Source organism: Aquila chrysaetos, chromosome 3 (genome assembly GCF_900496995.4).
Source record: "Aquila chrysaetos chrysaetos chromosome 3, bAquChr1.4, whole genome shotgun sequence".
Taxonomy (NCBI): Eukaryota; Metazoa; Chordata; class Aves; order Accipitriformes; family Accipitridae; genus Aquila; species Aquila chrysaetos.
The window spans coordinates 74070282-74093045 of NC_044006.1; the positions used below are offsets into that span (position 1 = coordinate 74070282).

The following is a 22764-nucleotide window of genomic DNA, read 5'->3' on the forward strand; positions in this document are numbered from 1 at the left end:
AGGCAGCAGTGAAAGGCGGCCGGGCGCCATGCCAAGCGCTCGGAAAATGCTCGCGGAGAGAGGTGGTGGTGAGCTGCTCTCTGCCGCCGCTGAAGGCATCGGCACCCTGGATTGCCCCACGGGGGAAACTCATCCAAACACCAGTACCCCACAAAATATCACCGTCCCGGGGCCTGAAAGCATGAGGAGAGACACGAGGCCATCCAGGGCAATCAGGGAGGCTGGGAAAGCTGGGCTGGGAGCTCTTGACGTGAAAGACGTTTGCAGGGTCTGACCCAAAGCACTGTCCAGATCAGTGACTTTCCCCCAGTTTCATTGCCGGGAGCCAACACTTACGTCCAACCTTTCTAAAATTTCTTGACTGCTTTGCAGGAGTCCTTCTGCTCGAGGAAAGCTGGTGTGAAACAACCCTGCTGACGTCTTGCAGGGTTGCTGCACTGCCCGTTCCCTGGTTTTCCCACTTAAGGCTCAGAGGATCCTTTGCAGCTCTGCTTCCCACCTAGGGCAGAAAGAGGGGAGCCGCTTGGATCCCAGTGCTATTGCACAGAAAACCCACCAAGCCGGGGTCAGACCCTGGCACAGGGAAAGGCTCTCCATCTCTGCTCTAGCATGGATTTTGTTTTTCCTTTTTTTTCCTTTTTTTTTTCTTTTCCTGAAATAGCTGCAGTAGTAGGTATCCTGAGATCGAAAAGCCAAAACGCAAAAAGAAACCCTTCCACAGACCACGTCCAAACTGAACGCCACTGTTTGTTGGTTTGGGGTTTTTTTTTTTGCTCTGTTTTGCCTTACGGAGGGTTTTGACATGGTGCTGTTTTGTTCTGTGTCAGAAGGAAAACAAACCCTGAAATACCAAATTCTTTCACACAATGGACTTTCCTTTCTCTAAACATCCCTGTGAGATGGGCCTCTTGCAGCTCTCTCCTCTTCCCAGAACAAGAGAACAAATACTAGGAAATCTGGAGAGATGAACTGCACGGAGCTGGCTGCAGCGGCGGAGTGCGCACCAGCCCCACGTTACTCAATGTCTCCACTGCCGGCTGGTTCTCACCCGGTGGGGGCAGATGAACCTCCAGGAAGCGCTGATGGTCCCTGTGCCGCTGGTAGTTTTCTGCTGTGCACCGCAGACTCCTTTTTGTGTCCCTGTGAGACGTGACACGGGACAATTTCAGGTCCTCGACTCTTATCCTGGACCCTCTGTCATCTACTACCCATTTGTCATGTCACCCTCCATGTGCAGTTCCAGACTTCTTTGGTCACTCTACCATAGTCCCAAAAACCTCTTAGGGAAATTCCCCCTTTTGGGGCAAATGCTGGTTTTGGGGTCTTCTCTAGGCTTGTGGTTCTATGGAGGCACCAGAGAGTGTCCTGGGGAGATGAGAGAGGTGACGAGCAGGGACAGAAGGGACTAGCAGAGAGCAGGAGCTCCAGAGGGACCTTCAGACCCAGCACCCTCCCCTGGGCAAGAGGGTGGAGGTCCCACAAAACATGAAGGTGATGTGTTGACAGGAACGGGCTGGTTGCTGCCTCGTAAAAATAAGGAGGGAGAAGTTATTGTGTGGGATCCTTGGGAAAATGAGGCTTGTTTCATGGTTTAGGATGTTATCTTCTCTTTCTTCCCTCTCTCTTTGTCTGCCTTCCCTTTCATAAAGTTGTGCTTTGATAAGATTTTCTGTTGTATCATTTGGGGTGGAGGAAGATGGTCTGAGATTGGGTTTCATTTTCCCTGGATTTGGAAAGGAAGGAAAAGGGGGCTTGAGGCAGCATTTAGCAACAGCCCAGGACACTGAACCAGGGCCAGACAAGACCTGGAGAAGGGGCTGCAGGTCCACCTTGGCTGATCCAGAAGACTTCTGCACTATAAATGACATGAAGAAAGGATCCTGGCTTTCATTAGATCTTTCAGATGCCCGGCATGCTTTAAGGAACAGAAGACGTCTTTAGCAATGATTATATATATTTAGGCTTGATATAAGTTCAGTTCAACTGCAGTGAACTCATTCACTTTTGTTACACTCCTTCAGTTTTGGGGAAATACACTGACATTGCTTAGCAACCTTTAATCATTTTGGCAGAGAACAATAATCTGGGAAGGCCGAAGTTTATATCTGTTACCCTGCCCCAGATGGTTACTTGATCTCCCAAATAATAAGTTATCTGGCCTTGCCATTTGCTTCTAATCAGCATTGTTTTCCGAATTGCAATTGAGCATCCTGAAATCATAGAATCGTAGAATATCTCAAGTTGGAAGGGACCCATAAGGATCATGGAGTCCAACTCCCTGTGCCTCACAGGACTACTATAAATGCGTATTGCTCGACTTCAACGTTGGATTATTACTAGTTCCGCAGTGTGGCAGTGCACCATGCTATCTCGGGCAGATCCGAGAATATAAGGCAGTAATATCTCTGTCTGACCCAGGCAGGCAGTCGCTGGTTTGACTCGGCGCTGCTCAGCAGTGGGATGTGCTGTCCCTGCCAAAGCAGATACTGTAGGTTCTTTATTTCCTAATTGTCACTTTTTCTATGACTGCTTCAAACAGAAACAAGGAGCACGGAAAGAACAGTGCTTCCCCTGTCAGGGATGGGGCGGAAAAGACAGAAAAAAAGACTAAAGGAAGAATGTGGTGAAAGGCACCACCACATCCAGGGGCTTGACTCTGATCTCGCTTGAAGCAGTGTAAACAAGCAGGTTACAAAACCTAGGAGGTCTGACTGACGCTGGCACCAGAAGAACAAGGAAAACATATTTTAGACCAATTATGCTGTAGAATATATGTAAGATTTTCAAAGCACCTAAAGCCATTATCATCAAACAGTGCAGTAATCTGATTTTTAGGGCCAAATCTAAACACTAGGACCACAAGAACCAGATCTTCAACCCAGTATAAAATGACTTTGTTTTATTGTTTCTAAAGATTTTGTATCATTTGAAAGATTTCCTACCATAAGATCTCACTGCTGCTCTGCTAATGTCCCTGCTGGGACACCCTGCAGCTAGCCCAGACTCATCTCCCCCAAGCCTTCCACCTATCTTCCTGCTCTCTGTACTCCAAATCTCTAGATATCTCTGTCATTCCCTGCAAACTGGCTTGGGTTTGCCCTTTTCTGCTGGATACTCACCCAGCCTCTCCTGACCTACTGCCATATTTCCCCCACTTCTTGTAACCACCAGCCATGATAAAGCTCTCCGCTCATATTCAGGATGGGACTGCCCTTGCCGGTGCTCCTCCCTGTGAAACTCCCTGGAAGAGCTTCCCACACACTTGGACTCTTGAGCAACTCAACTCACCTACACAAACGAAAATGAGGTAGAGCTGGTAAGCCTGAGAGGCCCAGACCAGCCCCTGTGGAGCAATAGGACAGGACCTGCAGGGACATCTTGTTCCTTGATATTCTCCAGGTTCCCATTAGGAGCCAGGCAGAGCTACCTGGCTTGCGTAGATTCAGCTAGCTGTCCCTCCTGGACCTCTCCACTGGTCACTGGTGCAGGCTAGGAACACGGGGCTGCTGCTCCACCTCTACCCATGTCCTCTGGGGTAGACCTAGAGACTTGGAGAAGCATACAGTCATGGCTGATCTGTCTGAAGGCCAAGGACACTGGGAAATATGCTGGCACCAGTAGAGTGCCCTGTTCCTACCACAGAGAGGTCCTTTGAGCACTATGTTAGGCTAGATGTATTGCTCCAGGGTATGGCCAGTGATTCCCCGGAACATTGCTTTATTCAGGGGCATCAGGTATCCCACAGTCCCATGAGTAAGCCAATTGTCATGCCTCATGATTCATCCTTCCTGATCCCATAGAGCAGTGAGAGAGCCACAAAAGCCCTTGGTGGTTTTGGTTCTCCTCAGCTACGGTTCATTCCTTCCAGTCCTTCTTGCTCTTACATCCTGGAGGGCAAAACAGAAAAGATCATGGTACAGGAGCAACGATCAATATAGTGGTCCGTCTTCCTTTACACTAACCAAGTGCACGCTCCATTGCTGTAAGCAGCTACCCAGGAGGAATGAGAAGACATCTGGGAGATGCTCAAGGGTATTGGTGTACTGCTGCACAAGCCACTCCAGAAAGGGGTATAGTAAGGGTTTCAGGCAGCAACAGCACAGTGATTTAATCAACTTCAGCAGGCTCTTTGCCAGGCATATCCTGTCCAGCTTGCGTTGAACTGACTGGCAATGAGGTGAGCCAGTGGCAGCCAACTCCAAATGACCACGACTAGCCTGGTTTCAGTACTCAGTAGCTGATTCATGTTTTGGTCTTCTGCCCCACCCAGTCTAGAGTGAGTTCAGCACGTCTACCCGAGCTTCACTTTCCTGCTTTCAAGGCTCTCCCTCCTCCAGAGATCTTCCCACATTCACGGCCCAACCCTCTGCCATCAGTCCTCGCTGGTCTCCTGGACTGGACACCATGCAAGGCAAGAGCCAGCAGCCTGCTGGCTTTGATTCATCATCATCTAGGAAAAATGCTGGCTGATCCTGCCGGCTCTGCTTCCTCTTGCACCATCTGCTGTTCATGATAGCCATCCCCAGCACAAAGACTCGGTGTTTATCTCCACCACCCTGTCTCCTGGGGAAAGGCCACTTCTAGGGTCACTGTTCCTATATGGCACTGCTGAAGATGGCATCTGGGAAGTGGAGCTGTGGAAATGGTGCCATGCCATGGCCTGACAATGCAATGGCATCCTGTCTCCTTGCTTTTTCCAAGGCTTTTGCTAAGGCAGTGGCTCAGAAACATCACCTTATCCTCAAAGCAATGCCCTCCACAAACCTCTCCACCATGCATGAGCACCCGTGTGTCCTGGTGTGCCGGGGAACAAGGCAGTGCTGGCCGCGGTGGCCGGTGGGATGGACAGGCTGCCAGTCACCATGAACACTGCATCACGTGCTCTGGATTTGGCAAAAAAGCATGGCCACGGGACCATGGGAACACATATCCCACCAGGTTTGCACCACCAGGTAATGCTCAAGTTTGGTCTCAGTGACTTACCTGTCTATGCTATGAGTTAAGAATCAAAACCTGATGATTTCCCACGGGGCTCAGACTCTTGAATGATGTAAGCATTTGTGGTCCCTTTCCTTAAATAACTGCAGAGTGGAGCCAAATGGGTTTTCTCTCCAACAGATGGGCTGCTGACAGGTGCTGTTGGAGGCTGAGAGATGGAAAATCAAAGAAGATGCCCTGCCGTGGTCTGTCACTAGGTTGAAGAGAGAAGAGCAGGCGAGATCTGGTTTCCTTATTCTGCCAGGCTATTCAGATGCTCTAGCAGTACAATGACACAAATATTTATTAATTTTTCCTCTCTATTCTGGTGGGTCAGGAAACTATTATTACCTTGTCTTAAAGGCAGGAGTGTGGAACGTGTCTTAAAAATGGGAGACTGGGTTATGTCCTTCGGGACAACAAGGATCTGCTTACGTAGCACAGGTCCCAGAAGAAGCAGGGTTTTGTCAGAATGGCATTCTGTAAAATAACAGAAAACAAAAGCTTTTCTTTCTCCCTAAATAAATCAGTTCTGTGTTTCCTTTGTGGTTCACTTTTAAAGGCTTGCTGAATTCAAGGAGGATGTGGTCACACTCATTGGAAACTCCAGATGCTACAATATATAAACACAAATCTGCGTTAAACTCATATTTTTGATGAATTAAATCTCATGTGCTTTCACTCTGTTTTTCTTGCAGTGTGATGGCAGGCTGCTACAGTTTCCACGTCCCTTGGAGAGCATTTGCCCAATACCTCTGATATCTCCTCCTTGATTTCTTTGACAGGATCCAGTCTTCTGTTATTTACTGATGTCACAGTAATGTTATTTACCGATGTCACTAGGCTACAGCCTAGGAGAGAAAATCAACACAGTCGTGAATTATGGGCTATGCTGGTAGGACATTTCACTCTGATTGTTTGATTTTAGTGTGAACAAACTCCAGATAATTAAAGATGAGTTCAAGCTACAACACTTCACTTTTGGCTTCTGAATTGCCCGAAGTGGTAAGGAGTGTCTGGGTTGAGTACTTTAATGTGAGTCATTGGGAAGGTGAGATCCTTCAGCAAAAACATGGATCTGCATGTAGGTCTGAGTTTTGAAGAAGCCTAGTATTATAGCAATGCAGCTGTATCTCCACTCAACTTTCAGCAAAAACACTAGGATGAAAATATCATGTGGTGTTGTGTGGCTGTTCTTCAGCTTTAGGTGTGGCATCCTCCAACTGGTCCTTCACCTGCAGGACATTTCCATCCCACCCACCACCTTCTGCTGCTGAGCACCTGAGGGAGGAGAGCAGCATCCTGGCCTGTCGGTGTGCGTTTCTGTGATGGGAGATGCATGAGGGCACTGACCACCGGGACATAACATGTACCGTCTCTGCAAAGGTTACCACCAGCACCCTCATTTTGTGCGTAGAAACTCCAAATGTTACCTTTAAGGAAAAAAAAAGAGAAGGGAAAAAAGAGGCCAGTCTTGCTTTCTCCTTGAACAACAAAACTCTTTGACTCCAAGCAAAAGCAAACTGAAATCACTGCATTTCAAAATCACTTTGGAAGATGATAGTGCTGTGGTACAACAGTGAGGGGGAGGGTGTCCCCCAGCACACAGCCACCCTTGGCCACGATTAGAGGAGTAACTTGAGCTTTTCCATCCGAGTGCACCATTTATTATAAATAACGACCATCTTTAATCAGAATTTATGGCCCACTGGAAGCCTCGCAGTAATGCTGTTGTCATCTGTAAGCACTGGAGCCTGGGGAGGAGAAGAGAGTAGGATGTGTTTAGTTATTTGATGGGCTCTTTCATGACGGCTACATTCAGATCTACCCATGTGCACAAAGCACCGTGATTTGGAAAGTCTGAACAGTCTTTGGCAAGGTCCTCTTTGTACACCCAAACTACAGCACCACACATGCTCCTTAAGCTGGTCAAGACGTATGTGGATGCGCTTTTGCCTACCCTTGGAGTTTATAGCTCTTACTGTTGGTTAAAAATGTGAAAGAATTAGGCCAATATGTGGACAATAGGTCTGGATGCCTCAGCTTGGGTTTTGGAGCTTTAGCTCATGATTTTTAACTCCCTGACATCACACGGGCAAACACTTGCTTTGTTGTCTGATGAACCCCATGGTTTCAAGCCAAGCTTTTGACCCAGAGAGTCAAGCCCATTACTGTGTAGCTCAGAAGGTAAAATTAACAACAACAACAACAAAAAGCCTTGGAAACACAGCCTGACTCAATTGCCCTGTAAAATGCCACAATGGCACAATCAGATATGGAACAGTATTTTTACCACCTGGGAAGAAAAGAGGCATGGACCCTCTTTGGATGTGAAATTAAACCACTGCTTATTTCTAGCAGATTCAGCCTAAATCAATTTGGAGCTTATCTTCAAATTTAGGGGTTCCCTGCTGCCCCACAAGGAGCTTCTCTGACAGATCAAGTTGGGTCCATTTAGGGAGCAATGGGTTTGCATCACCTCAGGAGGGTCCCTGTGAAGAGCAGGACAGTGAAGGTTGGGGCTCATCCCAGCTGTTGTCAAGAAATTAATTTTTGGGTTGATATGAGGAGGGGCTTTCTTTGTGATGGGTGGGACAAGAAGTCACCAAAAAGCTAAAAACAGAGAAGGAACAAAACAAATATTTATGGCTCTGAAAAAAACCAAATTGCAGCACATAGCAAAATATTTTCTCTTTATATCCTTCTATGGGGTAATGATTATTCACCACCTGAATTACATTGGTGGCCATTGACTCCTCTCAGGATGTACATACGAAGCGCTGCTGTACTGCACGTGTGATGGTCTGGATGGACAACTCAGTCCCTGGGGAAGTGTCCGGTGACTGGTGGCTTTGACGAGACCTATAGAAAAGCCACTTGTGATAGAGAGAAGCACTTTGGATCCCAGCTGGTTCACATTTTATGTGTACTCATAAAAAATCGAATGACCATTTAGCATGCAATCAGCTGATGAGGTAAGGTTTTTTTAAACCAGAACCGTAATAGGTCGTGGCCAGTCACTAATCTCTAGCTCTCATGGTCAGAGGTCCCCTCTGATGCATGGGGGGACTCTCCTATCCTGTGCTGATGCCTGGAAATCCCTGTGGTCTCGGAGTCCCCCCCAGCTCTGGGCCCATGCATGGGCGTGGAGGCACTGATTGACATTCAATAGCCACAGACTGGATGGAAAATATTGATTTCCTTTAAGAGCTCAGGAGAGGAGGCAGATTCACAGATGCAGTTGTCTGTATTCACAAAACAGTGAGACCGAGGAGTGTTGGGGCTCAAGCTTCCCACATAGACATTGACCCCGGTGGGCTGAGCACCGGATCCAACATCACACCACCCATCTGGGGCCTTGCACTTATTCTGGGCTTTTCTCTCCTTGGAAGCAAAGGGAATACAAAGACAAACCCTCTCCTGTGCCATGCTGAAAGGTCCAGTCATGGAGCAGGAGGATAACACTGAAATAAGTCTCCGTAACATGAAAGATATTGTTCTTCTACACCAAACTGCAATGCAGACTCCTGTCTCCTATGTCGGTGTCCTGGTGGCTCCACCATGGAGCCAGCAAATATTAAATAAGCTGCTGTCTCCACCAAGCTGGGCTGTATTCATCCTGGCAGCCCCAAGGTGACATCTTTTGCTGCTCCTTTTACAAAATGCCACATCCTCTCGGGGGATGTTTTCAAGCCGAGGTGCCCTTTCAGACCTGAGCTTCAAGGCTAGGAACAAGCCACCTGGGACCAGATGCAGAAGCAGACGAAAACATGACTAAGGAGGCATGAGGTGTTCAACCTGGAGACAGCACTAATTGGCTCAGATTTGTTTGGCTCATGTATATGCATTGGTGCTGTCAGAAGTGGGATGTGAGAGCATCACCAGCGGTGAGGTGCCACCGTTTTATGAGCGCTGCGTGTGGGTGAAGTTACTGGCCGCTGAGGGAGGTTATTAATCTTTCCCCTGTGATTGCCTTGAGTGTTGGAGAAGCGAAACGCTTGTTCTGCAGCCCCCCACGCTCAAATCAGCAGCAGCTGGAGGGGAAGTCCAAAGAAATGGCTCCTTAGAGGACAACGCACCCACTTGAAGGACAGAGATTCCTCTCCAGGAGTGTCACAGGCGCTTTGCAATTTGGGAACCTTGAGGTCGAAAGCCCCTCTGCGGTGCACACCTGAAGGGGCACTTCATCTTCTCTGGCTGAAGGAATTTGTCTTAACTAAAGCGTTTCAATTAAAAGTCAAGACTGAATCACTGCAAAGTGCCGGAGACAAGAGTCATTAATACTGGAATGCAAGTTTTAAATAATTTTTAATATGCTCTGCAAGGCATCCATAAAAGGCCCTTAATCAATATGCATTTCAATTCCTCACATCAGGGTTTGCAGAATTTAAATTCACAGCAGTGGAAGGGTCGGGAAACCAATCTGAATTTCTATCAGAGTTCTTGCACAGCCAAACCTGGGAGACCGCCTGGGTCCAAGCTGTCAGGTGGCTGTGAATGGATCAGACTTTTTTGGTGGCCTGTGCCAAAATGAACTGGTGGTCCCAGTCCCTGAAGAACGGGTGTTGGGGAACATCATTGACACGGGGGCAAGTTTTTGAGTCCCTGTCAGTGACAGCAACCGGGATTTTGCTTGGCCATCTCAGCCAGTATCAAATATTCTCGGGCACTATTGGCAATTTAAGCATTACCTGACCATCCCCTGGTGAGAAGAGCAAAGAGGATGAGGAAGGGCTGAGCCATTGATGTTAGTTCTCAGGGCTGCAGGTGCTCATGCCTGGGGACCCCAGGTCTTAATGTGCAGCATTCACATGCCCTCACGGCATACGCCATGGATTTGGTAACTCTCTCCCTGCATAGGTACGGGGCTAGTTTTGTGGCTGGTGCACAGCAAAGCAAGCTGATACTCCTGCCTCCCGCTGTTGGCAGTGAGAGGAGGAGACCCAACATCTCACAGCAGGAGCATGGAGAGGCCTGAGCTTTCCCAAGACAAAAAGGGACAAGGGGACCTGTCCGAGAAGGCACTTGTGGGAGTGCAGGGGGCTAGGCAGTTTGAAGCTAAGCCTGTGCTTAAGCATTTGGCTGGATCAGGGCCAGAGGTGCAGAAAAGAAATTTCCAGCACGGAGAAACCTCTAGGAAGAACCAAACCCTAGAGGAAGCTCAGGGTGAGGTTTGCACTTCCTATTTCAGTCTAAAAAAAGCCCTGCCCCAGAGGGGGTGAGTTTCAGCAACATCCAGTGTGTCTGCCCCCCTTCTTTGTATCCAGAATGGGGCTGATGAAAGTAAAGCACGTGGATGCCTCACGATGCAGATGCACCCTCGGAGCATCTTTTCCTGCAGTCAGCATCCTGGGGCCCTGGGGCAGAGCAGCAGCACCCTTTGAACAGTTCATAGGAGGAGGGATGCACCAAAAGGAGCAGAGATGGTTGTTGCAGCTAACTTTACACCCAGAGATGAAAACAGGGCCTGGGGACAGATTTATCCCACGGTTATTTGCATGCTCTGTGCCATGGGTTTGGAGCAGGTCAGCTATTTCTCTCCCCAGAGAACCCTCAAACATGGCTTGGGGGAAACCAGGAGCTGGGGCTTGTACGCTCGAAGCAGGTTGGATGCAGCCACCCTGTTCTGGAGGCTAAAAAAATGCAGCCCTATAGAGGAAAGCCAGGTTAAGCCATTTATGTGCATGCCTCAGGCCCTGCTTAGTTTACTGCTAGCCTAAAAATCCCCTGGTGCTGGGAAATCGTCTTGAACCTTGTATGCACATTGCTGCAGCTCAGCTTGTGTTCAGAGGGATGCATGTGTCTGATTTTGCTACCTTGATGCTTGAAATGAGCTTGGAAAAAGCAGGCAGCCTTTCGGAGAGGGAGAGGGAAAAAAAAAAAAAAAACAAGAAAAGAAAACCAGAAAGAAACCAAAAGCGGGGGCGGGAAGGAAGGAAAAGGAAGGATTTTGTCTCGGGGAAAGGCAGCCCGGAGGCGTTGGAGCCTTGGAGGACCGTCCTCACCATCGCCCCGCATTGCGAAAGACCCTTTTGCTCAGGCTCGGGTGCCCCTCGGTTTTTTTTTTTTTGGGGTTTTTTTTTTTTTTTTTTTTTGCAAAGCATCCCTGTACGGAAACTCTGGCCCAAGCTGCGCCTCCCAAAAACCCAGCGGGAATGCTGGAAAGCTGGGAGGCCCCGTAGCGGGGCCGGGAAGGACGGCGGGGCTGCGGGGAGCGGAGCGGGCGGCCGGCGAGGGGCCGCCTGCCATCTAGCGGCACCGGGCCCGGGGTGCCCACCCTCGCAGCCCAAGCAGGGGAAAAAAACCACCCCAAAGCAAAGCCCAAACCCCTCCGACATTTCTCTTCCCCCCTCCCTCATCCCTCTGCACGCAGGGGGGATCGGTTTCTGGCTGGGGGGGGGGGGGGGTCCTGCCAGCGGGGTCTTGTGCATCTGCCAGGAAAATGCACCGAGACGTAAGTGCGGTGAAGCATAAATGTATTTGCAAATTGAAGAGCCAGGCTGAACCAAAGAGCCGTGTACTCCTCCGCGTGTGTATTTTTTTCCCCCTTCTCCTGCATGGCTCCTTTCCCCCTCCTCACGCCTCTGCAGAGGATTTTTTCCTCCATTCCCTCCGTTAAAAGAAATCCCCCACGGCCAGAGCAGGGTTCTCCCCTCCTCTCCATCCCTTCCCGTCTCCAGCAGCCTCCCTCTTGCCACCCATTTTGTGGCCTCTCCGCTCCAACCCTGCTGCTGGCCCCCATGGGGACCCAGAGGGGAGGAGCAGGGGGGGACACAGCCCCTTAACACCCCCCAGACTTTTCAGGGGGTGCTGACAGCTCTCTGTTTCTGCACCCAAAAGTTTGCAAGCTGAAGGTGGGGGGGGAATGCCCAAACCCCCTCTTCCTTTGCCTTTTCCTGCAAATTCCCTCATGCAAAAAATTCCCCCCTGTGTTGTGCTGGGGGCTCCCCTGTGCCACAGGGGTGACATCTCCCATTTCATTCCCACAACACAGCCTCGTACCCAGGGATGGAATTGGAGATGGCTTTTCAAAGGCCACCCTGGAACAGGATGGAGTAACGCGCTCCCCACAATCCCATCCTGCCCCATGGGATCCTTTTGGGGGGGTGCTGCAGAGACCCAACATGGGCATCGTCAAACTGCTCCCCCCCCCTCAAAGTGCTTATTGAGTGCAAAGAGGCACGGACCTGGAATCAGATTTAAAAGGAGGGGAAAAGCTGGGCTCTGGACAGCCGTGAGATGTTAACCAGTGGCGATGGTGTGCCCGGGAGCGCTGGTGGTTCACCTGCCCATGGGGGTGCCAAAAATGAAGCCAGCGCTGGGTTCTCGTTGCAAACCGTTACGAGGCGTGGGACTCTCTGCAACATCAGATCAACAGAGATCCTCTGCGCCGGAGTGGGTCTGAGCAGTTTGGCAGCACCCCGAGACCCAAGGGGATGGTACGGGCACATACTGGGCCTGTGCCCCGGTCCTCCATCGGCAGTGGATGCACGAAGCCCTTCCACGCAGCTCCACACTGATATAAAACTTTATTTTTAGCTCCGATATGAGCTTCTTGGTGATTCCCAGAAATATTTAGCCCTTCCTACTGATATTGGCTTGGAGATAAGGTCCAGCCAACCCTGAGTATGACCCAGTTCTGGGGGTCCGGTTTGCTCACAGTCTCTCGTTTGCAGCTACAGTTTGGTGCAAAACACTGCCTCATTTTCCTCCCTTCCTGCACAGCCTAACAAGGATCCAGCAGTGTGCCTTGTGTCCGAGGACCCTAAATCACGCTGTCAGTCTTCAGCAGTACATTGCAAAAGGGGCAGTTGGGGTTTCCTTGTGCACTCCCCACCCACCCTCCTCTAACCATGCTCAGGAAATGTGTCCACCCTCCTTTTTCTTCCTTTTTTTTCTTCTTTTATTGCTTTGTTCATTTACCTAAAAAAACAACACGACTTTAAAAGTTCAAGTTGACTCTACAGTCCAATCCTCGTGTGAAGCCAGAGGATACCCATGGGCAATCAAATGTGTCATGAAGGATTTATTCACAAGGCCAGGTCTTTACGGCTCAAGTCTTGCTCTGTAGGTGCTCTCGGCCAGATGCTTTTTAAAGTCCTTTGGTGAGAGAGCTGCACTCCCAGCTAGATGGGAATGGGCAGGGAGAAGGTCTTTTTGGCCTTTGTGTTGAGGTTGTCACATACCAGCCGGCCACGCTGCTGGGAACTGGTCCCAGGTGCGTTTTACCTGCAAGGAGAGAAATTGCTGGGGTCAGCAGTGTGTGCGGGGAAGGATTTTATAGAGGGAAAAAGGCTCAAGGCACCAGCCTGGCCCGTCTCCATCCTCGGCTGCAGCTCCACGGTGCTGCTCTGGGGACCAAGCCTGCTTGGAAAAAGAGGAAAAAGAGGAAATCTAGGAAGGGGGGGGAGAAAGGCATTTTGGAGAAGCACTGCTACCTGGTCCTCCAGGTTTGGCACAGGAGAACTGAGCTGCTCCTGGTCGCTGGGGTTTCCCATCTCCCCGGGTCCTGCCCAGGTTTCCTCCGTGGTCCTGGCTGGTTTGCCCTCTCCCAATTCCTCCGCATGAGCCAGTTTCTTCTGGGGTAGATTCCACTGTCTTCACATCTTAGATCACCGTGGCAAGCTAGAATAGGGCTGCAGAGTCCTTACGCACTTATCAGCATTGGATTAATTAAAAAAAACTAATCAGGAATAGAGAAAAGCTCGGTGTTAACCTCATGCTAGAGCGGTTTCCAAGTAGGTATGCCAGCAAAATAAAAACAGCAATTTGCAGCTAAATAAAAATAACAATTAAGCATTTGAAATACAAATATACCATTCAGAGCAAGCAGATAAATATTCAGATGCGTTCATTACAAGGTTGAGGCTGTCTCTCAAATAAACAGACAGGTACAAAATAGCAGCCTGAATATGCCAAATTACGCCAACATCGCATCAGCGCCCGACGCTGCCGGGGCGAAGGGGAGATGGGGCGGAGGATGGGGGCAGTGGGGAAAGCATGCGTGGGAAGCGTAAATTTTTTTTTAATTTATTTTTAATTGGTCTTAAAATTTTGTTTCATGGAACCGGTGTTTGGGTTCTCCTTCACAGAGGGCTTTAGTTCTCAGGGATGGGAAGTTCTGCTGCGGCACTCGGTGCTCCTCTTTCTGATGTGGGGCTGTCCGTCCTCCCAGGGAAGCCCCCCCACTCGTGTCCGCAGGGGAAAGCAGGATTTGGCCTCCTGCCTGCCGCCCTCACCCCGACCCGAGGGGTCCCGGCAGCGTGGATCAGCGAAAAGCAAAACACCGCCAAGCCCTAAAACTACAAACCCTTTGGAGCTCAAGTGCTGCAGCTGACTGAAAAAACAACATCCACCCCCCCCTCACCGCCCTCCACACGGCCCCCACCGCTTCCCTACCCCACAGCGCGGAGCTGGGGGGGGGGAAACCCGGCTGAGGGACGAGGAGACACGGCGCCGAGGAGGCGGCCCGGGTGGGTGCTAGCGGTCCAAAACCCCGGCGTGGGGCCGGGTGGGTGGGTGATACGTGTGTGTGTGTGTGTGTGTCCCGGGGCGGGGGGCAAGCAGGTATCGCCGCCGCTCCACACAGACCCACGGAGGGGAACGGCAGCCCCTCACGGGAGCACCCGCGCTGCGGCGCGGTGTTTGCCGCGCAGGCGCAGCCCGGCCGAGGGAACGCGGGATGGCGGCGAGCTCGGGGTCTGTGTGTGTGTGTGTGTGTGAGGCGGGCGTCCCCGCGCTCCCTCTACCGGCCCGCCGCCGCCGCCGCCGCCGTACGGCCCCGTGCCGAATCTGCGGCTGTGGGCGGACGCCGTTCGGCCGTGCGGAAAGTGCGGCGGCGGGGCCGGGACCGGCTTTACGCCGGGCGGGATTTCATCATGCTAAGGCAGGGGGGTGGGCGGCGCGCCGCACCTCTCCATGCCGCTGCCGCCCCGTAGAGCCTTGCCCGCCCTGCTACGCCGCCTCGTCTGCCCGCCCGCCGCCCAGCTCCGCTCCCGGCCCGCCCCGGCCGCGACCCCCATGGACGGTCCGCAAGCCGAGGCGCTGCTGGCGCCCCTTCGGCAGGCGGTGCGGCAGCAGGTAACCCGCCTCGGCCCGGCTGAGGGCGGGGTGGTGGTGGTTTGGGGGGGGGCACCCCCGGCTGAGGGGAGTCCCGCTGAGGCGGGTGACCCCTGAGGGGGGACAGCCGCCGGGGAGGAACCGCCTGAGGCGGGATGGGGGGGGGGTCCCGGCTGGGGGACGGGGATCTCGCTGAGGGGGTCGGGTGTGTGACAGAGCCCTGCCCGGAGCTCCGGGCCCGGTGGCGGTGTTTCCCCCTTGAGCCCCGCAGGGCCCTTGCTTGCGACCCTCCGGTTCCGTGGCACGGGGCACTGCGGTACCCTGCGGGCTTCGGCGGTGGGACCACAGCAGAGGGTCCCCGTGGGCTTGCCCGGGGCTTCTGGCCAGCGTCGGTTCCCTTGGGTGCGGGGTCTGCAGGTGTCTCCCCTCGGGTGGGTCTCGCTCTGGCCCAGGGAAGGGGGCTGGCAGGGCGTCCGTGGGTGGCAGCGTGGGTGGGTTTCCCGTAGCCTGCTCTTTCCCCTCCCCGGAGCGATGGCGTGTGTTGGAGCTGTCTTGCAGAACTGGATCTGTGCGTCAGTCTACCTGGCTTGCCTCTCCTGGGCTTGATGTGTCTTCTGTGCCCAGGCTAGGGCTGACTTTGTCACGCTTTCAGGGCCCCGTAGCTGGCTCTTCACGTTTTCTGTAGAAAACAGCCTGCGTAGGTTTCCTCATCCCACAGGGTCACTCGATGACTTGCCTTTAGAGCTGAGTTTGTGTTGGGTTTTGGAGGTAAATGGTATTCTTTAGAGTTGCATATTTGCCTGATGCAGTAAAGGGTATTAATGTATTTGCACATTTTCCGTTTCATCATTCTTATTTGTCTAGATACGTAGCTGTCTCCTATTAGCTGGGACTGCATGGCGTTCTTTCGATCTCCCTCGCAGATGAAGCTATTATCTTTACCTTCCTTCTTACCTGAGAAGGATTTGGTTGTCATTTTATTTCCTAAGTGAACCCTGATCTTGGTATCCTTGCTGTGTATGCTGATGGCAGTGGAGCCTGCTCACAGCACATGGAAGTTCCCCTTCCTTCCTGCTTTAGCAGCAAGACCTATGCTTGTGAGTTCCTCGCGTGCCTCCTGTAAGTGGCTGAATCCATAGTCTTCTGCTTAGCTGGACACATAGCTACGTGTGTGTCCCGTGTATTCATAGATTTGTGCATGTGTTTTCCCATTAAATGAGTGGATTTATGGCCCTCTAATTATACCAGCACTTCAGTGAGTTTTTATTATGAATCATTGTACAGCATAATGCCTTGGCAAGAGAGTTTCTTGTAAATAAAATTATGATCTCTAGAACTAGCCAATTTATTTATTTATTTTAAAATCCCGTATCTTGGGTGCTGTCATTTGCCTTTAAAGTATCAATGCACCCCTTCTTTCTGGCTGCCTGTGGGATTGAAACAGGAGCGTGGGGTGCCAAGGAAAGGTTTGTGGGTAAATTTGTATAGCTAGGACCATGGATATTGTATCGTGCACCTGACAGTAGTAATTCACCGAGGTGTTTGCACAAGAGAGAAAGGGAGGGAGTAACGAAGATTGGGGTCGTTGGTACCTTACGATGCAGGGGACCCTGTCTAACAGCTTGTGGAGAAGTGGTTTAATTAAACCTAAGGGACACTTAACCTATGGGGAGGAAAGTGAGCAGCATATCTTCCTGCAGCAGTGCCTGATGCAATAAGCTGCCGTGATCCAGGGGTGGATCCCTCTCTGCTTTACTGGTCTATGGGACAAAGCTGCAGCAAAATTTGCCACATCGAGTGCTGCTGTGCACTCCTCCTCTGGGTTGGGCTCAAGATTGTAGCTTTAATTAGATTGAGTCCTGTCAGCAAACGTAATTATTTGCTTCAGTTGTGTTTTTTTTTTTTTTTTTTTCCTCCTTGCGTATGTCTGAGTACTCTTTTACTTATAGATGAGGACAAAGAGTTGCTGTATGCTGCTTTTAGATGCTCAGCAATGAGGAGGGTGATAGCTCTGTTGAGTCAGCAGTAGCTGCTTTGCTGCTGCCTTGATGTTTTTCCACTGCTGACCCCCTAGCTCAACAAAGGCAATTTGGACTTACTACTTTAAAAGAAAAAAAAAAAAGATCAGATCCCTCCCTCTGCCACGTTTCCCAGGAATGGCAGTTTAAGTCCTCAGCCCTAGAGTGAAACTTTCACGTTTTGGTATAACGAGTTAACAGGAAGGAAACAACAGATTTGTTCTGTTCTTGTAGCTGACGGGCTTAGGGAGCCTGACAGGATTCTTATTTTTCTTTCTTTTCTTTGTGTGTGTTTGTTTTAATGCAGTCTTTTGAGTCTTCCTCCTTTTATTAATAAAATTAGCCTTTGAACCCCTTAGTCTCTGAGGCACTTTTTCTGATCTGTTTATTGAATGGCAGTCTCTGTATTCTCTTCTCTTTGGTTTCTCAGTTGCCTGTAATATTAATGTCAGAAAAGCTCAGAATTTATGAAAAAGCTGGTATTGTGGAAATGTTGTAATCTCTTTGGATTGTGGTTTTGGTTTTTTTTTTTCCCCTTTTGTTTAATGGAGAAGTGCAAGATGCAAGAAAAATGCTGAACTTGGAGCATCCCATTCTTAGAACATCCCACTTGAGAAGCCATTGACATCTTTGTGCTTTTTCCTTCTGGGTCAGCTCCTTTGTCCTTCTCAGTAATTCAAGATAGACCTTGGTTTTGGCTGAAGAAGAGTGGACTGAAAGGAAGACTATTAATTAATTTATCTCCAAGAGCAAGCTGGGCATTACTGCTGAGGATCATGCAGAAAAGCATGCTGTTAGGTATTTAGGGGTTGAGAACTCCCCTGGGATGAAGGGGGAGAATCGTCCCCACAGGGCAGAGATCTTTGTGGAACCATAGCAAGGTGATGGTGGTTTGACTCAGGTCAAGACCTCAGTGTAAGCCCACGGCAGGGTTTTGCTGCTCTGAAATATTTAGGCTTTTTTTTTTTGGTAGGTTTTTTGATTTTTTTTTTTAAATTCTTTTTTTTACTCTATTCTTTCCCAAAGTTACTGGATGAGTTTTAAAAACAGTAACAGTTTTTACAGATAATGCAATGCCTTTTTTGCTTAGACATTAGGCTAAAAATGTCTGTTTTCTGTGAGACTGTCTTCTAAAAATTTGTGTACTTACTGGCCAGTTTTGAACAGATATGAGAGCAAAAGAAGTCTAAAATGGTCATAAGTTTTGAAGAAAAGAGGAGGGGTAGAAGGAAAAGAAGCCTTATTACCGAGAAAGAGAGCACAAAGCCTGTATTAACCATCTGAGAATCCACTTAGTGCATCCTCAAAGACAGATAACTAGGATTTGTGGAAATCTGCTGTGAAGTGGTACATACAGGAGTATGTTTGCACACTGAGATTTAATAACAGGTCTGGGATTTAACAGTAGCGTGGGGGGGCTGAATTTCTCTAATGATGTCTGGTTCTGCTAACTCAAATGCTTAAGTGTCTCTCACCTGCATGGGGAGCGGGGAGGTGGGACAAACCCCTCCTTTCGGATTGCCAGGAGAGCTGAAACAAGGAGAGTTCTTGTCTATGTCATTCAGAGAAAGAATCTGTGTCTTGTGTTTTGTCCCCTTCTTCTAGGGAGAACTGGTAAGGAAGCTGAAGGAAGAGAAGGCTCCCCAGGTGGATATAGACAAAGCTGTAGCAGAGCTCAAAGCTCGGAAGAGGGTCCTAGAAGCAAAGGTGAGTCTGGAAATTAAATTTGAGTTCCACAGTTTTATCTGAAAAGGCTTGAGATCTCTACTTAATGCTTTTTTACAGTATTGATTTGCGCTAAACAGTCATAGGAGGGTAGACTGAATCACTTCTGAAATAGTTTGCAAGTTTCCAACTAGTGGCAGTTTCATTCTTTATCTTTTATGCTAATATCTGTTAGCATTAAATCACAGTGTGCGAACAAATAAATATGAGTTCAGTTCGTTCACAGTCAAAGTGGAAATTCAGTGTGGATGTCGCTAATCTTTGTTTACTGCATAGATCTGTTTTGTGCGCAGTGAGAGGACATGCTGCTCACTGTAGTGAGTTTCATCTTCAGATTCTTTGCGCAGCATTTAAATTCCAGGACTGGCATAGAACACGTTTCTTTAGAAACCACTTTCTTTGCAACAGTTTAAACAAAGTTTTTGGAGACATTTTAAATAGTCTATGGTTTTCCTCAGCCTTCAAGAGAGGCATGTATTGAAATTGTGCCCCCTTTTTGAGATGCGATGGTTCTCTAAAAAGTCTTTCTGCAAATCAAAAGATAGAGCTTCAAGACTGTTTTGTTTCTAGATCAATGAACAAGTAAAAATACACTTCCTTATCCTGCAAGCTTCCCCCCGCTTCTCGGACTGAAACAACAAAAAGAAACTCCTGAAGTATAAAAAGAGTCTAGTGTGCAAATTCACGCAGGAAACTGCGAGGTTCTTTTCTAATTTGTATTTCATATAAAAATGATGGTAGTTGTGTTTCAGTGGTACTCTTAAAAATAAATGAATAAATAAATAAATAAATATATCACTGCTTGCAACTAACTTACTGTGAGAATACCAGTGTACCTGAATTGAAACCAGTTGACCCTATTTGTCCTACTGGGTCATGTGAGGCGAACAGTTAGTGTTCTCCGTCAGGTCTGGCATTATGGCTACCTCTTTGCATACATTTAACCCAAGTAAAAAGATGTCATTTTTATTTAGTATTCAGCACAGAACTGTGCTTTGAAACCATTGCATGAAACCTGTATTGATAGCTAGGTTGTCCTGGAGTCAATAGTTTCTAAGTGTTTTCCCAATTCTGTTTCCCAGCACTTGGAAGCTTGACGTAGAGGGATGTAGCAAAGCAGGTTAGGAGTCTTGGTATCCCCGTGAGCCCCACCTTTCTGTTGGAAGAGTGCCTGTAGTATGCAGTGTAGAGGCGTGTTTGCCAGTTACACAATTTGTGTGGGCTGTATCCCTGTCAGTGCAAGAATGACCTTGCAAACGCAGCATCTGCTCTTGTGAGTGCAGCACTCCAATATAGTTCTTCTCTCCTGATGGTGTTTCCAGCAATGCATCACAGTCACTTGCACCTTTTGCAGAGGGCAGCAGTGTGAATGCTCGTTAGCTTTAGCAGCTGCTGGTGCAGTTTTCAAGCCCTGTGATTCCTACTTAAAGATAGCAGAATGGCTCTGAATTTGAAGCTTTATACAGGGCAGAGCAGCTGAGTGTTCAAAATTCCTTGGCTTTTTGTCCTCAAACCATATTGTAAGTCAGTAGATGATTCTGCTACTATACAGGGTCATTCTTCCCCTTGAAGGCTAACACAGTCACTTTTCTGCCTTCTATTTATGAATCTATTTATGTTTATGAATGTATGCTGGATAGAGACTGTTTCTTTGACTTCTGCGCCAGTTCATTAACTATTCTCTTTAGATAGTAGAAGAGGGGCTCTATGGAATTCTGTACCTACTCCAGTTACTCCTGTGCTGCTGGCCATTTCTCCCTGCCAGTTCAGAATTGGGCTGTGTCACTGTTGCTCTCCTTCCGTCCATCTCTGGGCAAAAGCCATCCTTTCTGTTAAGAAATCCTGCTCATTGTGAAATGTGATTTTATGTTTTTAGGCAGAGTGCCAAATGGATTCCCTTTCCGTGCTTTAAAAGTACTGTTTTGGTGTGGGACAACACTGGTGCTTGCTGTCATGTGTGCTTTCTGTCTGCCTTTGACTCTTTTGTTCTCTCCTGCAAAGCTATTCCTTGGCTTATGCTAATTCATGGGAGCAGCAGAGGTACAGTGCTTTTAAAATTAGACCACGTGTACTTGTCTTTATAGGTGCTAAAAAAAGAAAAGTTTGACGTTATTGGTCATATGATACTTTTTGTTACCAAAAGGCTGTTCAAAATGATAGTGTTGGCCACTTAGGGGGACCTGAATTAATTTATTGAACTTCTTGGCTTAACTCTACTTTCATTATCAAAACATCTTTCTTGAAGCAAATCCTTCAAGTCTCTTGATTTCACTAATGGAGTGGTTGCAAAAATCATAGTTTTTCAGATAAAGTAGTGAGTCTGTTTGAAAATGTTTTCACAGAATCTAGTCAGGGCATTTAGGCACTCTGTAACTAAATTTTCTGAGTGCAGGGGGCCATGTTTGGGAAAGCCTACATTTTGCGAATAGATATTCTTTGTACGAGTAGCTAAATACACACCTTTGGCAGAGCACAAGGATGATGATGTTCGTAATCTTCATAGTCAAAATTCTTTCATGTGAGGAACACTTTATTGAAAGCTTCATATATGCCAAGAGTTAGATGTTTGTAGTCTCAGCTAGTCACTTCAAGCTTTTTTTTATAGTCAGGAGAGGGAAGTACATCAGAAGAATTGCTTTGGAAATTGGCATTTCTTTCCAGTGATTGTAAAGAAAGCTGAGGATAACTAGCTCAGACTTAGTTGTCTGGAAGGTAGGGCAGATGAGTGAGTCCACCTCAAGTGTGTAAAATGAGGAATTGAGACAGTCATGTTTGTAATTGAGCACTTGAATCTCAGCGTCACTATTCCTCTTTGGAAAATGAGCGTGTTGGCAGGATACCTTTGCTTCGAAATGGTCTTTACAGACTTTTGACTCATAGTGTGGTGAATGGAGAAGATTCCTCCTCCTCTCAGAAACAGGAGCTATTAACTGTTTTCAGTTTACTTGATTTACAGGAGCTGGCCTTACAGCCCAAAGATGACATTGTGGACAGAGTTAAAATGGAAGACACCCTGAAAAGGAGGTTTTTCTATGATCAAGCCTTTTCTATTTATGGAGGTACAAATTTTAAAAAATTTGCATTTTAATCCCTTTAGGCTAATGTTCTAGTCTTTCTAGCTGTGTGAAACGCTGTAGTCTTGCAATGTTATGTTAATGCAACATAAAAGAATTTTTTTTTAAGTTGGCTTTAAAATTTCCTGCTTGAGTCTGTAAGCCTTTCAAAAGTTCCCCCTTCCTAAAGTCTTTAGGTGGGGGGGCACCTCAAATTTTGTCTTTTTGCTTTCTGGATGTCAGTGAGTGGACTTTAGGATGCATGTTCTGAGCATTACATTGTAGAACATGGTTTCTTTGCAGAAGGGTAAGGTGTTTTGGCATTTAAGGGGGTGATCGGCATATTTCCTCGTAACCATTCATCTCTATCTGAGCTTTCTTTGGAAAGATAATGCTCAAAACTACTGTGAACTTTAGAACCTGTTACCTTAGTGAATTTTGCCAATGAACTCTATTGAACAGGTGAACAAATGCGGCTGTTGAACCCCGTCAGGTAGCTGATTTGAGGTATCTTGGGGCAGGCGGGGGACGGCACAGTGCCTGTATGGTTACTGCTCTTTCACCTAAGATACTAAAATAAATACTCTGAGTTGTTCTATTGGCTTTTTATTTCTTTTTTCATCTTTGTGTCTAAACGGCTGATTGGCAGATACGTGTTATTACTGACAGTAAAATACTTCTTTGGCCCATGCATTATCACTTCTTCTGTATTCAGATTCCTCCTTCAGATAGATTGCTCCCACAAAACTCTCCACAAAATGTAATCCATTGGTGGAGGGAGCGTGGCTTTTACAGTTGTTGGTTGCAGGTATTTATCAGTTTCGGCTTCTACCGCTACCCGATGCCCCAGCGTGCTCTCTAACTGAACTGCATTGGTTAGCATGTAGGGCAGTGTCTGACGAGGTGCTTCACAGAGTTTACTTTCAGCCTTT

At 48.4% G+C, this 22764-nt stretch overlaps 1 protein-coding gene and 1 long non-coding RNA gene across 3 annotated transcripts in view; one reads left to right on the forward strand and one right to left on the reverse strand.

Annotated features, from left to right (window-relative positions):
- Positions 1 to 12489: 12489 nt before the first annotated feature.
- Positions 12490 to 14622, reverse strand: LOC115339453. Of its 2 annotated transcripts, XR_003922722.2 has the most exons (3): positions 14377 to 14622; positions 13416 to 13660; positions 12490 to 13206 (listed from the first exon to the last, which is right to left on the reverse strand). It is a non-coding gene; the product is annotated as an uncharacterized LOC115339453 (long non-coding RNA). The 2 variants fall into 2 exon arrangements; XR_003922721.2 differs by having other exon boundaries at positions 13416 to 14622.
- Positions 14623 to 14848: 226 nt separating this feature from the next.
- The window catches only part of GARS1 (glycyl-tRNA synthetase 1), a 28841-nt gene continuing 20925 nt past the window's right edge, over positions 14849 to 22764 (forward strand). The window contains exons 1-3 of the mRNA XM_030009618.2: positions 14849 to 15057; positions 18660 to 18761; positions 21736 to 21838. Of these exons, the coding sequence (XP_029865478.1) occupies positions 14896 to 15057; positions 18660 to 18761; positions 21736 to 21838 (367 nt within the window). The 5' untranslated portion in view covers positions 14849 to 14895. The remainder of the gene's footprint in view (positions 15058 to 18659; positions 18762 to 21735; positions 21839 to 22764) is intronic.